Source organism: Trachypithecus francoisi, unplaced genomic scaffold (genome assembly GCF_009764315.1).
Source record: "Trachypithecus francoisi isolate TF-2019V2 unplaced genomic scaffold, Tfra_2.0 Lachesis_group20, whole genome shotgun sequence".
NCBI classification, from domain to species: Eukaryota; Metazoa; Chordata; class Mammalia; order Primates; family Cercopithecidae; genus Trachypithecus; species Trachypithecus francoisi.
Genome location: NW_022681466.1, coordinates 34,511,353 through 34,527,554, shown reverse-complemented (window position 1 = coordinate 34,527,554; position 16,202 = coordinate 34,511,353). Strand labels below are relative to the sequence as shown.

Sequence of the window (16,202 nt, the reverse complement as noted above, 5' to 3'; positions counted from 1 at the left end):
AAGATGTGAAGAAAATGGAACTCTCATATATTGCTAGTGGGCATGTCAAATGGTGCCACCACTGTGGAAAACAGTTTCGTGGTCTCTCAAAAAGTTGAAAGAGAGAAATTACCATATGACCCAGAAATTCCACTTCTAAGTATGTATCTAGAAGAACTGAAAACAGGCATTCAAACAAAAACTTGTATATCAATGTTTGCAACAGCACTAGTCACAACAGCCAAAAGGTAGAAAGAGCTCAAATGTCCACCAACTAATGAAAGGACTAATAAACTGTTGATATATCCATTCAGTGAAGTATTATTCAGCCATAAAGGAATGAAGTCTGATATATGCTATAACATGGAAGAATCTCCAATATTATGCTTAGTGAAAGAAGTTAGAAACAAATGGTCACTTATTGTATAATTCCATTTATGCAAAATATCCAGAATAGGTAAATCCATAGAGACAAAAAGCAAATTAGCAGTTGCCAGGGGATGGGAGGAGGGGGATGGGAGAGGGACTGCTTCATGGGTATGGGGTTTCCTTTTGGGGAGATGAAAATGTCTTGGAACTAGATACAGGTGTTGGCTGCACAACACTGTGAATGCACTAAATACCACTAAATTGTTCACTTTAAAATGGTTAATTTTGTTATTTGAAAAAGTTTTGATCCCTTTACATTATAAACTCTTAGGGATTAGATATATTTAATGTACAATTCAACTAGTCATTTCACTTACTTTACAGACATTTAACATTAGGCCACGCACAGTGGCTCCCGCCTGTAATCCCAGCACTTTGGGAGGCCAAGGCAGCCAGATTGCTTGGGCTCAGGAGTTCGAGACCAGCCTGGGCGACATGGCCAAACCCCGTTTCTACAAAAAATACAAAAATTGGCTGGGTGTGGTGGCACATGCCTGCAGTCCCAGCTACTTGGGAGGCTGAGGTGAGATGAGAGGATGGCTGGAACCTGGGAAGTCGAGGCTGTGGTGAGCCATGATCTCGCCACTGTACTCCACCCTTCGTGACAGAGCAAGACCCTGTCTCAAAAAAACAAAACACACCAAACAAAATTATATTTAAACTCTTCATATGCATTTTTGACGTCAGCACTAGAAAGTCATCTCCATTTCACAATGCTTTTCAAAAATCCACTACAGTGCAATCATACTGATGCAATTTTATAACATCAAATCTACCTGCATATTAGGAGAGTTGTTTTTCCCTTATCTTTCTATGTAAATTATGATCTCTAGGTTGGGTGCAGTGGCTCATGCCTGTAATCCTAGCACTTTGGGAGGCCAAGGCAGGCAGATCACAAGGTCAGGAGTTCGAGACCAGCCTGGACAACATGGTGAAATCCTGTCTCCACTAAAATTACAAAAATTAGCCAGGCATGGTGGCGGGCACCTGTAATCCCAGCTACTTGGCAGGCTGAGGCAGGAGAATCGCTTGAACTCGGGAGGTGGAGGTTGCAGTGAGCCGAGATCACACCACTGCACTCCAACCTGGGTGACAGAGCAAGACTCCATCTCAAAAAAAAAAAAAAAAAAAAAAAATCATCTCTAGAAATATGCCCGAATGGACTGCTTTTCAAGGGATATTTAAATCATCTGCTTATAACATCCAACAGTTCCAACTGTGAGGTCATACACAGGAGAACTATAGATGTGTAAAATTTGTCTCTCACTAATCCAGTTGATTTCAAGCCTACAGCAGCCTTTGCCAAACAGCATTCGGGTGCTCACAAGAGAAGCAACTGTGAGAGGACACAATACTATGGAGATTCAGTAAGGCTTTTCATAAGGAGACTCTTTCCTGAGGGTATTTGTGGTTTAAAAAAAAAAAAAAGAAACCTGCCTTAGATTTTCATAGTTCAATATAACCAAATATAGAGTATTGCAGAGACTGGAGAAAGAGATGGGTTTTTGTAAACCATGTTCTCTCTACTCGTCTTTTCCCCCTTATTATTCATCTTTAAATAATGAGATCTATCCAAAGTCTGCTGTTTGCCAAGCAGAGCATATATACTGATAGTCTTTAGCTTCAGTCTGTACACTTTGGTGGTTTTTTTAAGCCACCTTTCTCAGATGAGCAGCTAATCAGAAATAAATGCAAGTTGGCCAGGCGCGGTGGCTCACGCCTGTAATCCCAGCACTTTGGGAGGCTGAGGTGGGTAGATTATTTGAGGTCAGGAGTTTGAGACCAGCCTGGCCAACATGGTGAAACCCCATCTCTACTAAAAATACAAAAAAATTCGCCAGGCATGGTGGCAGGCACGTGTAGTCCCAGCTACTCAGGAGACTGAGGCAGGAGAATTGCTTGAACCTGGGAGGCAGAAGTTGCAGTGAGTCAAGATTGCACCACTGCACTCCAGCCTAGACGACAGAGTCAACTCCCAATCCAATTCCCATTTTTTCATCTTCTATGACTCCCAGTTTCAACCCAGGGTCACGAAAAACTAATCCCTAAGACCCCGCAGTGTGCATCACTGAGGAACTCCAGAAATCGATAGATGCAGAAAATGAGAAATTAGAGAGTCTGGTGTAACTTCAAGATCTTGGCTTCAATAACTGGGTAATGGTAGTTTTTCTCCTTTAGTATGGCACATATATTCAACTCAAGTGGACAAAGGGAAACTCTTCCAGGGTGGAGGGGAAGAACTAATATTTGAGTGTCTGTAAAGGGTTAAGGGCGAAATATTATACTATAAAGACAAACACATACTGCAGTCTAACTTTAAAATTAACCGGAAATATTGTTTTAATGAATGAGGAAGTTGAGACAAGCTGAAAACCTGACAGAATCAAATAGATAAGCCCAGATTAAACATCTGAGATATTTTCCAGAATAGCACACTGCAGAGTTTAAATTGTTTAACATAACAAAATACGGCTTTAATGGATCTGGTTCCTATTGTTTCAGAAATAATCTTTGAAACTGTTTTACTTCAGAACTTAAAATCCTTATTTACCTAAGGATTAGGAACAAGAAGTATTAACAGTACTGACAGTCTGCCTCCAAAGCACAACTCTACAAGTCTGTAACCATTTTCCCTTCTACCATGATGCTAGTCAAAATGAACAAATATATTCCATTGTCACCTTCCTTTCCTATCCCCTTCATGCACAATTGCCTTCCTTGAGTTCAAGCTTCTATTTTTAGGTATAAACACAAAAACATGAATTTACAGTAAAACAGCAGAAGTTTCCTCCTTTCACAAGTGGCTTCAGACTGGAACACATTCATTCTTTTCTGTAAGAAAAAGTCTACAGGTAAGTGTGACAAGTTCAGTCTTATGAGAGGGATGCAGATAATCCTGGTTACAAGTTAACCGGATCCCAATCAACCTACACAATTTTCCAATAAGAAATAGAATCAAGTCCTTAAAAAATATATACCTAAATAATCATTCAAGGCATAAAGTCAGATGTTAGTTTGCTGTCTCCTACTTTTCTCATAATATAACAAATATTTCCCGAAAAACAAACGACAGTACTACTAGAATCAAAGACCATCACAGCATAGATACAAACAATTGTGGTATATTTTGCAGTTCAAATGATACAGACCATTTACCAAATGAGGCAATGAGCCAAATGAAAGAACAAGTATTAAAAATCTGACTGCTCACTAGCTGTGAGACTCTAAAAGTTACCTGCTATGAACTTCAGTTGCCCAATCTCTACAATAAGGCTAATCCGACCTAAGCACAAGGGTTCCCTTGCAAATTAAATGATAATAAACATTAAATATTTAATACAGTTCTTGGCACATAACAGGTGCTCAAACAGCTATAATGGACAATGTATTTTGATTTTATGGGTTAGATTTCAGGACAATTAAGATTTGAAGAGTTATTGCCTCAAAAATAGGACGAGGCTTGGTGTCTCACACTTGTAATTCCAGCACTTTGGGAGGCTGAGGCAGGCAGACTGCTTGAGCCCAAGATTTTGAGACCATCCTGGGAAACATGGCAAAACCCCGACTCTACAAAAAAAAATACAAAAATTAGCTGGGTTTGGTGGTGCACGCCTGTAGTCCCAGCTATTTTTGGGGGGCTAAGGTGGGAGGACCTAAGCCCAGGGAGGTCAAGGCTGCAGTGGGCCTTGATCAAGCCACTGCACTCCAGCCTGGGTAACAGAGTGAGACCCTGTCTCCAAAAAAAAAAAAAAAGATAGGACAAAATATCTTAAATTATGTCTTAATTTAAGGAGATAATACAAAAGAAGAGACTCACAAAAGTCTGACAGATGGGTTTTGCATAATACCTTTAGGTCCAAGCTTACAGCCATCTCCTGAGTTAAGAGCATTAGCCACAGGCACTTGACCAAGAAGTGAAGAAAAGACACCCAGAGCTGTAAACTTTGCTGTGGCTCAGAAGACACGTTTACTTCATGAAGTAGTTTTGGCATGGCATATACGTACATGAACTTAGAGAAGCAGCCTCATTCTAATATACAGGAGTAAAATATCAGCTGTGAACCTACTGCTTATCTAAGTGAGAAGATTCACTTCAACACTACCACCCTAAAAAAGGACACATACAATAACTCTAACAAAGGCCTGACCGGCATTCCATATGGGTATTTTATCCGATATGATTCATTAAGATTTTTTTTCAAATATGTCTGATCAAGGAACCCTAATTTAAAATGTACCAGTGGCACACAATGAGATTCATGGGACATAATAAAAGGTTTATTTAAAAGTTTCTTTTTTGGGGGCAGTTTCAGAGTGTAATCAACTTTGTATCATATCAATTATTTGTATTAAATTGTGCACAATATCAAATGTTCAAATACATAAAAGATCCACAATCAAGTAGACAACATTGATGGTTGGAATGACAAGTGAACAGCCTTTGCCAACTCATCAATGGAAGCATGAATACAAGGTGTAGTCCATCCTGTTTACCACCTTGTCCCTAAGGTCTAACACAGTTCCTGATCTGCAGTAAGTACTCAAATATTAGGTAAAGGAACTAACCCCAAATACTTATACACCATAAAATGCTGGATCTGCAAATGAATATTGTGTCATTGGTTGAGATACCTGAATAAAATGTACTGGACAAAAATTATTTAGTCAATAATTAATGCTCCTAAAGTGCTACGTAAAGTGTTTTCACATACATGATCTCAGATCCTCATAATAACTTTGTGAGATAGTACGCCCATTTCCCAGAGAAAAAGAAGCAAGAGATTAGACTTAACCTGTGTTGTCCAATATGGTAACCACAAGTCACAACCCACATACGATAATAAGCACTTGAAATGTGATTACCGTAATTTTAAAGTAACTAAAATTAAATAATAACCAGTAAGTGATTCAATTACTGGAAAACTTAAGTATGTTTGGGATCACTGAAGTATTGCATATCTGCTTTTCTTTTTCTTCATTTTTGTTTATTTAATATAGAGACAAGGTCTTACTCTGTTATCCAGGCTGGTCTCGAATTCCTGGGCTCAAGCAGTGCTCCTACCTTGGCTCACAAAGTGCTAAGTTTACAGGCAACTTGGGAGGCTGAGGCAGGAGACTGAACCCGGTTGGGGGAGGTTGCAGTGAGCCAAGATCTGCCACTGCACTCCAGCCTGGCGACAGAGCGAGACTTTGTCTCAAAAAAAGAAAAAAAAACACACACACACTAGATTTAGAAAATTTAGTATGAAAAATAATGTAAAGTATCTCATTAGTAAAATTTACACTGATTACATATTGAAATAATATTTTGCACAGCCCAAGTTAAATAAAAGATATTAAATTTAATTTTATCTAGGCAGGGCATGCTGACTCACGCCTGTAATCCCAGCACTTTGGGAGGCCAAGGCGAGGGGATCACTTCAGCCCAAGAATTTGAGACCAGCCTGAGCAATATAGCGAGAGTGTCTCTACCAAAAAAACCCAAAATTAATTAATTTCATCTGTTTTTTCACTTTTAACATGGCTGCTAGAATACTTAAAATTACTTATGTGAGGCCAGGAGCAGCAGCTCATGCCTGTAATCCCAGCACTTTGGGAGGCCAAGGTGGGCAGATCATTTGAGGTCAGGAGTTGACGACCAGTCTGGCCAACCTGGTAAAACCCCATCTCTACTAAAAATACAAAAATTAGCCAGGCGTGATGGCAGGCACTTATAATCCCAGTTACTCAGAAGGCTGAGGCAGGAGAATCACTTGAACCTGGGAGGTGGAGGTTGCAGTGAGCCGAGATTGTACCACTGCACTCCAGTCTAGGTGACAGAGTGAGACTCTGTCTCAAATAAAAAAAAAAAAAGTATGTGGCTCATATTATTTTTCTGTTGGACAGCATTGGCTTCAACAACCCCTAAAGCCCTGTTCTGTCTACTATACCACATCGTTAATCTATAAACAAGTAGAGAGAACTCATCTCTCTGGGCCTAAGTCCAACAGAAAAAAAGCACTCTAGGATACTGTATAACTTCTCTTTTTAAGGCCAAATATTTTGCGTCAGAAGACTCAGGTACACATCCCATTCGGACAGCATTTCCACTACTTTGAGTCTCACTTTTTAGAAAGGTGTCTAGGGGGACTGAGTGAAGATCTGAAAGTACCTAGCCAAATTTACAGCACATAATAAGGTCTCAAGAAGTCTGCTGCTAGTCATCGTTCATCACCACCACTTTCCAAGACAGTATTCAGTTAAAACTTTTGAATGAGCGTTTTAATTTTAGCTAACGAAATATTCTAAATACATAAACATGAGTGGTGAGATAAATCTTCAAACTTACAAAACACATCAGAATGGCCTATAATTGTGCAGTTCAATGAGAATCAATTGTCACTTGTGGCTATTTATATTTAAATTAATTAAAAAGAAATTGAAGCAAAAATTTAGTTCCTCAGTCATCAGCCCCACTTCAAGTGCTCAATATCCCTACGTAGCTAGCAGACAGTTCCATCATTGAAGAAAGTTCTACTGGACAATAACTCAAAGAGAAAAAGCCACAACAGTAACAATGACAGGAAAAACATCTTGTTACATATAATTCAAATAACATGTACAGTTAAACATATGTATGGAAAAAACAATTTTGCAAAGAAGCTGAGAACTCGATATAAATGGAACCTTTTAAAAGCAAGGTACAAATTCCAATTATGCTCAGAAACAATTGTCCAAGAGCAACTACCAAGGTTCCGGAAATGTGAATTTTCCTAAATACTCAAATGAAAATGACTGTGTTCTACACACACACTATTCTGTGTCTTATTTCCTAATCAGAGTGAAAGCACTTTCACTAAAATTAACCACACACTTTAAGCTGAGTAAACTGACCATCAAGAAAATTCTGAAGAATATGATACATTTTAAACTTAGAAGCTATTCCCATGAGACTACAGCATAATTTCAGGAAGTTTACCTCTTCCAGAGAGTACAACTAAGCATGCAGTAAATCCCAGTACTTAGCATTGATTTCTATTTGCAACCCAAACTAACTATAGCAAGAACCCCTAACATTTGACTCAACAACACATTCCATGCGTGCATTTATGCATCAATGGGGAAAGAACAAGGTAGGGAGATTTTTAATTGAAGACCCAAAGAATCTAGGAATACAATGGTATGTGTCAAGTGGTCTAAAGATACTGAATGTGCCAAAAAATTGAGAATCACCAAAAAATTGAGAATCACAGAAAATATTTTATATATGTAGCCTAGGATTTTTATAGTATCTGCAATTCCAACAATATCTTGCTCAAATAGGCACTCATTTATTAACCACTATCAGTCTAAACAGTCTAGGAAAAAAGAAATCTTCATTTATTAACATTCATTTGCTGTAGGTCCATGCCTTGATGACAACAGATCCTTCAGTTGGATAACGCAGTTAAAGGGTATAAAAATAAGTTCATTTACAGTTTCACAAGCTAACTATACTCATACTGAAGTTCCTCATTTCTTGTTTCCAGTTTTTAATCCTACGTGTTTCAGAAAGTCTTCTGCTACTTAGCAAACTGGTAGAAGCTCAGAGGTCAGAGATCTAAGACACCAATTAAAATAATCCTTATTAGTTGGGCTCAGTGGTTCACACCTATTATCCCAGTACTTTGGGAGGCCAAGGCAAAGGATTGCTTGAGCCCAGGAATTCGAGACTAGCCTGGGCAACATCGTGAAGCCCCATCTCCACAAAAAATACAAACATTAGCCAGGTGTGGTGGTTCATGGCCGTCGTCTCAACTACTCAGGATGCTGAGGTGGGAGGATGGCTTGAGCCCAGCAGGTCAGGGCTGCAGTGACCTGTGACGGTGCCACTGACCTCCAGCAAAAACCCTGTCTCTTCAAAAAGCAAAAACCTTATTAATTTTTCAAAAGGGAGGAGATAATGAAGTCAGGAGATATATTATCATGGAAGAGGCTGTAGTTATTTGGGCTCTGCAATTAATCAGCTGGAGCATACAGTCATATTAGCTAAGCAAGCTTAACTTGAGGCATGACAGAGCAATCCAAAACACAGAGGACTGAATTTTTCCATTTGCAAGTCTGCTTTATATTCAAAAATCTTCAAATTATTTGAGAAGAAAATGGCTTCATTCAAGTATCTACAGAAACTTTGAGCCAGTTACAAAACAGACATGTATTAAATTTGTCTTCAAGAAGTGACAAGGTTGGGTTCCAATCTCTGGGATCATTTAACAATTCTTGTCTCCTCTTTAAAAGAAATGAAAAGCTATTACTCGAACCACCACAAGATTTAGTAGTTAGCTATACATCTGCCATGGAAAATAAACAGCAGCTGTACTTGATTCTTTGTGTGGTTTATAAACATTTGTCTGCAGAAAGATATTTCAGATGCAGCTTAGTATGAAAACAAGCCCGCGTTTTCCCCTCACACTTAAGAACAGCACTTTTTCAACTCTCCACATTCATTTGCCACCCCACTTTAACAAAAAGTAACCACAGCAATTAAACTTGGATTGATAAAAAAAATTCCATTTTGTTATTTAACATTTTTAACCTTCTGTAAAAGTGTTTTTATTATTGGCATAAATATATTTTTATATCTATGCCAAGGTATATTCCATTACTTCAGATGAGTTATTTGAAAATTATAGATGACTGAAGAAAGTGCATTATTTAACTCATTTTATGGGTAAAGATTTATTATTCTTTACATTTCAAGCCTTAAAGGAAAATAAGTCCTTGCTAGTGCAAACATGGTAATACCTGCAAAGAAATATGAAATTATGTTACTTATAGCCTGAATATTAAAACCTTTTATTAACAAGACTCTCTTATGTATGTTATACCAATGGGGGAACGTAAATAAAAATGGTCTTCAATGGTAAAGTGTCTAATAGGTCACTGGTATTAGTGTCATGTCAAACCACTGCATTCTCTGTCATTATGGAATTAGCCCTTCAGACGACAGAGCTGAAGCAGGTTTCTTTAAGGGGATATTTGGGAAGAAAGCAAATTAATAGGAATAAATTATTTCATCTACAGTAAAAATCAGGATTGGTGACACAGGAAAATCAAAAGCTCTGAAGAGGTTTAATTCAGTGAAGCCTTCCAATGGTCACCTGCCTAGGCCAGCCATTGGCATGCTGCCAGATGAGACAACAGTATGTTGCCTGCAGGATAAGGAACCATGGGAAAGAACTCTAGAACTTACTAAAGGGAAGCCAGTTACAGACCAAATAGCCCCGCAGGTCTCAGAGCAGCTGTGCTCTGTCCCCAGGGCTCTGTTCAATTCCATGCGATCCTGAGGAAGATACTCAAAACTACCTGCTACTACTCGAGAAGACTAGAAGATAACCTCTGTATCACTCTTTCCCACCTTCTAGAACCAAAGAGGGGTTAAGAGACACAATATCCCCAGAGAAATAAAAAAACTGGGAAGGGGAGGCAAGTTTCCTTAGGGAGCTCGACCCCACACACACTGAGATTGACATCGCTCTGAGAAATGAGTTCTCCCATTCTACCCTCGTTTCGTTCTTTCAGTGACCTTCTGTCCCTACTGCCTCAAGGAAGGCAAGAGACAAGCCACCGCCTCACCACCACCCCCAACCCCCACCACCGGAGAAGGTGCCTTTCTCAGTTGAGAGCCGCAGAGGGAGGAAAAAAAAAGGTTGCTCCCCCCCAACCCACCCGCCCCACAACTCCTGGGTGCAGACACGATGAGGGAAAGAGGAGAGCAATGGAAGGTGACAGCCCCGCACTGGCCCAGGGAATAAGAATCTTTGCTCCGGTAGAAACAAGGGAGAATCCCCCCTCCCACTCCCCTATCCAAATGAATGAACTGAAAAAAATGGGGAGGAGAGTTTGTACGCGCAGTTCTGGCCATCCAGGAAGCAAGATCAAGAGGCCTTTGGATCCAGGCCTGGTCTTTGCAGCCCTTTGCACCCCAACTCTTGTCCTTTCCATCCAAGCCCCACATCATTTAACCGTTTAAGCTTTCTAAGATAGTGCCCCCTCCTCCATCTACCCCAAAGACCGACAACCCCCCCCCCACTCCAGCTCCGATCCTGCTCGGGCCCAGACTCCAACTTCTTTCATTATTCCTACCACCTTCTCCATAGCCCTCACCAGCCTGGGCCCAGCCGCACCTGGAGATGCTCCTGAAAACGAATTGGCAGAATCTGGGCCATGGCGCTGTCGGGGGGAATGGTCTCCTCCTGTCACTGGGGCTGCGGGGCAGTGGCTGCCCGGGCTCTCCGAGGGAGAGGAGGAGAAGGGGAGGGGGGAGGCTGGGCTCAGCAAGATCCTCTCGGGGGACGCAGAAAACTGGCACGCAGACGGGTGAGTCGGGTCGGGGGCGGAGGCTCCAGGGGCCAGGAGAGCCGCAATGGCGGAACCGGGCGCAGCGCAGACTCCGGAAACGGCTGAGCCCAGCGGAAGGATCCCGGCGACAGAACTCCGCCCAGTCGCCTCACCTCCTCCGCCTTATGTACCCCTCCACGGAGCGGTGCGCGCGGCGGGCGCAGGAATTCCGGGTGCTGTGCGCCCGTAGCCTCGCTTCTGACGCCACACGGGGGGAAACAGAGAAACCGGAGGGACTACTTTTTTAGACTCATCACTTTCGCCAATCTTCTTTTTCTCCCCCCACTTTTTTTTTTTTTGCATTTTGCCACATCATGCGACTCGGGGCGACCGACGTCACTTCCGTGGGCGCTTTAGGTCCCACCCACGTACTTCCAGGTGCACGTGATACTGATGGGGAAGGGTCGGCTGATTGCTGCCAGAATGGAGAGCGCGTTTTAAGGAAATGCGGCGTCTTCTGGGAGTGAAGTGGCTGTTGGGCCACCTTGAGGCATGATGGGTGCCGCTTCCTTCCCCTGCGACCCCTGCCTGTTTTGACTGAGCCCCTTACAGGAAGACGTGGCGGGGGCAGACGGGGGCAGCCTCCCGCCCTCTCCGTGACTCAGGGAAACGGCCTCGCCGCAGAGCGCTCCCTCGGCAGCTGGCTGCAGCACTTCTCCCCCGCCGGGCTTCAGAGTGGGTGGTTTCCTACAGCCTAGGGAGGGGGCCTGAAACGGGGTTTAAAATCCTCCCTGCCCTCACACACGCCCTTCTGATGGTTGGAGAACCTGACGCGCAGATTCTAACTAGAACCGGCACTCTCTTCGGGTGTTAGATAATTAGCTCAAAGGACAGCGAAGGCCATTTACGATGTCTCTCAAGCTGGCCTTATGACAGCTTCTCAACGTTTCTGCGGACATCTTGGCGGACATGTGTCAGCCTAGCTCAGTGATCAGTTTCGTTAAAGAATTCGAGTATCAGAACGTACAAGGATTGGACTCAAATTCTAGCAGGAGGATTTTTAGCCACATCAAATAATTTATGTCAAAGATTTAGATGATTAGGGTAAGGATGCTTGGTAAAACCTGAAGGTTCCTGGAGGAAAGAGATGAACTGTTAGTCATGTATTTCCGTGGGACCACCTCAACGTAGGTTCCTGTAGGTTAGCACTGTAGAAATGCAGCGCTTCAAAGTCGGAGCATCCTGTCTTCAAAGAGCATGATGGTATCAACGGCATTCATTGTCGATTAATAACCTTCCCAGTACTTTATTGCTAAAGTATAAACCATAATATTTCATAATCGCACCAATAAAGGATCAAAGACTTGAATTCTGTGCCTTTTATCTTTGTAAGAGAGGTGATTCCCCACCCTCCCCCGAAAGAAAATCTCAAGTCCACAATAATTATTTTTAGTGCCCTTTTCAGTTAAAGGACATAAAACCCTATTGGGTAGACAATAATTTTGTGTGCTAAGTTTGGGTTAGGGTGAGAAGTTTGCCAATCAGTTGCTTTTAGTGTTTTTCCCTTTTACTTAACTGTCTCATACTAAGCATGAGAGAAGAATCTGGCAGGTAACAGGGTAAAGATTGTTCTGCAAAGAAAAGTCTTACCACCATGTTGTAAGAGTGAATATTTATACTTGCAAAATATCTTTTTGTATTGTTAAGCTAAATACACGAAGATCCTCTGTGTTCCGCAACATTTGAAATGACCTAATGCCAGTCTGATAGTAACTGCTTTAAACTCTTTTTGGAAGTAGACAAATTCTAAATTAAAATTCTAAAGGAGTAATTGTTTTATTACAGTAATTTAGTAGCTTGATCAAGTTACATTTTCAGTCTCAGAATCTGGAGATACAAGAGCCATATCATTAATGGGCCACCAAAATTTAATTTATTAATGTGTCTGGTATTTTCATACAGACCCTGTAACTTTAAGTACATTTAGAATCCCAAAAGCAGTTGATTTTAGCTATTTGGTGTGGAGTATCTAACCAAAAAGTGCGCTGAGGTTGTTAGTGACTCTTAGGTCATCACACACAGAAATTACATTGTTTTGAGAAATAATTTAGGAAGAGGAAAAATAGATTGTTATCCTGGATCATTTTGAAATGATCTTCAAATTAATCGAAAAATTTTCAAGAGAAAAAAAAACTCTATGCCTTTTTAAAGATGAATAATTTGAGTAGGGTAATAAGATTTTTTTTTGTAATGGGAGTCCGCTGTTCTTGGTAACAGTATAAAGGCAGTTTCACTGGTTTCACTGGTTTAGTTACCTAAGCAATACCTGAATGGCTCTGTTTTCAGACATTACCTTAAGTTAGAGGGGAGAACAGAGAACCTAATAGACCAGGAAGCAAATTCTACCACCCAGAATGTTTTTTTCTATGATATAGTATGACATAGTCTTTTAATAAGACAATGCTATAAATGATCACCCTAGCTTTTGGTTTCAGAAAATGTTTTAACAAGGTAGCCATGTTAATAAATGGTGAAGTTAAAGCTATTTTTGTTGGAATGCTCATCAACAGTAGGTCCCTATCATGAGTCACAGCAAATGCCATTAGCAAAAACTACATTGCTTGGTCTGTTATTTTGAGGACTGCTAGTTTCTCAAAACCTATACAAGAAACCTATATTGTGTCACTAATTTTAATGTTATGCCAACAACTAGGATATATATATATATCCTAGAATGACACCTCAAAACAAACAAAAAACCAACCTCTTTCACTGTAGGATTTCTCCATAGCTGTTCATCTTCAAGCAGCCCTGGCACTAATGCCCCTGCCTTTTAAAAACTTGACCTTTTAAAAACAGCCTGAATTCACTGCACTGCAAAAGTCACAAAGAAAAGGCATATCTCACATACTCAGAAATTAATTTTAAAGCGGAACTTTAACCCACGGTACCAAATGTTTACAGTTCAGATTCTAATAAAGCCATAAAGGACATACTTTAGTATTATCCAAGTAAGATACTTAGTTTTGCCCTTTAAACAGCAGCTTTGAAGCATCTCAACCCCCCCGAGGCCACTGATACGAATCCCAGTAGGATTAGACTGGCTAGGTCTTTATCTTTTCATGCAAGATAAAGAGCAGCCTATCAAATGCCAGTAAACAAATGTACAAGTCACTGACTATCGGCAAGGCTCCCCGCTCCAAAATGAAAAAATGAAAGCAGCATTTACAAAGCAAGAACAATATTTATTTATTTAAGACGGAGTTTTGCTGTTGTCGCCCAGGCTGGAGTGCAATGGCGTGATCTTGGCCCACTGCAACCACCACCTCCCAGGTTCAAGCAATTCTCCTGCCTCAGCCTCCCGAGGAGCTGGGATTATAGGCACCAGCAACAACACCTGGCTTATTTTTTATTTTTTGTAGAGACTGGGGTTTCACCATATTGGGTAGACTGGTCTTGAACTCCTGACTTGAGGTAATCTCCTGACTTAGCCTCCTAAAGTGCTGGGATTACAGACATGAGCCACCACACCCAGCCCCGCAAGAACAAAATTTTAATGGCATTTTAATTTTACTATGAAATATACCTGACTTATACTCTTGACATCCGCTGCTCAGGCTTCTTTTAAACCTTTAAATATTTAGACAAGTTTTATAATGTACCATGGATAGCAATAAGATCTATAGTGAGTCTTTACTTTGTATCAGCATTGGGCATGTTCCAAGTGAAAAGCCAAGACTAGCTCTGTGGGGATCTAATGTGGAATCAAGTCACATTATATAGGGTCCACCCATGTTTTTGAAGGGTTGAATCAGACCCTGGCAGAGGAATGAAGTGGTTCATGCTATTACCTTAAAAAGCCATCTCACAAAAGTTGGTTTAGGCAGGGCACGGTGGCTCAGCCTACAATCTCAGCACTTTGGGAGACCGAGGCGGGCGGATCACCTGAGGTCAGCAGTTTGAGACCAGCCTGGCCAACATGGTGAAATCCCATCTCTACTAAATATACGAAAATTAGCCATGCGTGGTGGCAGGTGCCTGCCATCCCAGCTACTTGGGAGGCTGAGGCAGGAGAATCACTTGAACCTGGGAGGTGGAGGCTGCAGTGAGCTGAGATCATACCATTGCACTCCAGCCTGGGTGACAGAGTGAGACTCAGTCTCAAAAATAAATAAATAAATAAAAGTCTCTGGATGCCTTCAATTTCCCTTTCCATTTATTTTGTTTTTTGAACCTCCCTGCCTCCCCTAGTTCCTGTTCAATTATAGACAAGTTAAGGAAACAATCCTATTATAAGTATACTTTTATATAGAACTTTTAAGAAAGGTGTTTATTAATAGGGGGTTTTATATCAGAGGATCAGATAAATATGTCTTCATTTGCCACTCTACAGTGTGCCACTGCACTCCAGCTTGGGCAACAGAGCAAGACTCCATCTCCAAAAAAAAAAAGCTGGTTTAAATAGAGCAATTCATAGAACACTGTGGACAGAAAAACCCAGGAGGATTTTAACCCTGCTGATCAATAGGGAGTCAGATGCCATGTCACAACATCTTGGGACAAAAGTCACAAGAAGCTTGAGAGCATCTATAGAATGAAGAGGCAATGAGGGTGAGAGTGCAGGAATAATTGTTAAGGGATGTTTCTTTTTCTATTTCTAAATATGTAGAACGTTCTGTGTTCACCTCCTAGAGTTACTGCTGTCTCCAGTCCAAAGCAAAGCATGACCCACAGATATGTTCCCTTGGGAAGTGTAAAGTTTTGCCACTCTCTAGGGATAGTTCTGCCAGTAGCAGTGTACGTCTGCAGCTTTGTTAATGGTAGTAAACCTCTCACTTCTTCACAACAGAATAGCTAAGAACTGAGATCTGAGAAAGTTTTGGTTAACTCAATGGTCAAGTGTTTTTTTTTTTTTTTTTTTTGAGACGGAGTCTTGCTCTGTCACCCAGGCTGGAGTGCAGTGGCGCAATCTCGGCTCACGGTAAGCTCCGCCTCCCAGGTTCACACCATTCTCCTGCCTCAGCCTCCCTAGTAAATGGGACTACAGGTGCCCGCCACCATGCCTGACTAATTTTTTTGTATTTTTAGTAGAGACGGGGTTTCACCATGTTAGCCAGGATGGTCTTCCGTGTTAGCCAGGATGGTCTTGATCTCCTGACCTCGTGATCCACCGGCCTCAGCCTCCCAAAGTGCTGGGATTACAGGCGTAAACCACTGCGCCCGGCCTCAATAATAAAGTTTTAAGGAATTATAATCTAATTTCTTCAACAAATATTTTCCAGTACCTACAATGTAAAATTAAATACTCAAATGTTAAATCCTTTTGTAAAGCCTTTTTTGAAAAAAAATTAATATAGGGAAAGCAGTTCTGAACCTCAAAGGCCTCAGATTCATCAAAGTGAACAGTTGTATAGTACTCCTGCAAATGTAGCCTAATCTGAGTATATACCAAACCTAGGATATACTAGGTATTACTTTTTTTTAAAATGCCATAC

At 41.1% G+C, this 16,202-nt stretch overlaps 1 protein-coding gene across 2 annotated transcripts in view; it reads right to left on the bottom strand.

Moving 5' to 3' along the window:
* CLTC (clathrin heavy chain) overlaps positions 1–12,070 on the bottom strand; it is an 80,584-nt gene extending 68,514 nt beyond the window's left edge. For both annotated transcript variants that reach the window (XM_033183711.1, XM_033183712.1), the window contains exon 1: positions 10,554–12,070. In XM_033183711.1, the coding sequence (XP_033039602.1) occupies positions 10,554–10,595 (42 nt within the window). In that variant the 5' untranslated portion in view covers positions 10,596–12,070. The remainder of the gene's footprint in view (positions 1–10,553) is intronic.
* Positions 12,071–16,202: the final 4,132 nt, after the last annotated feature.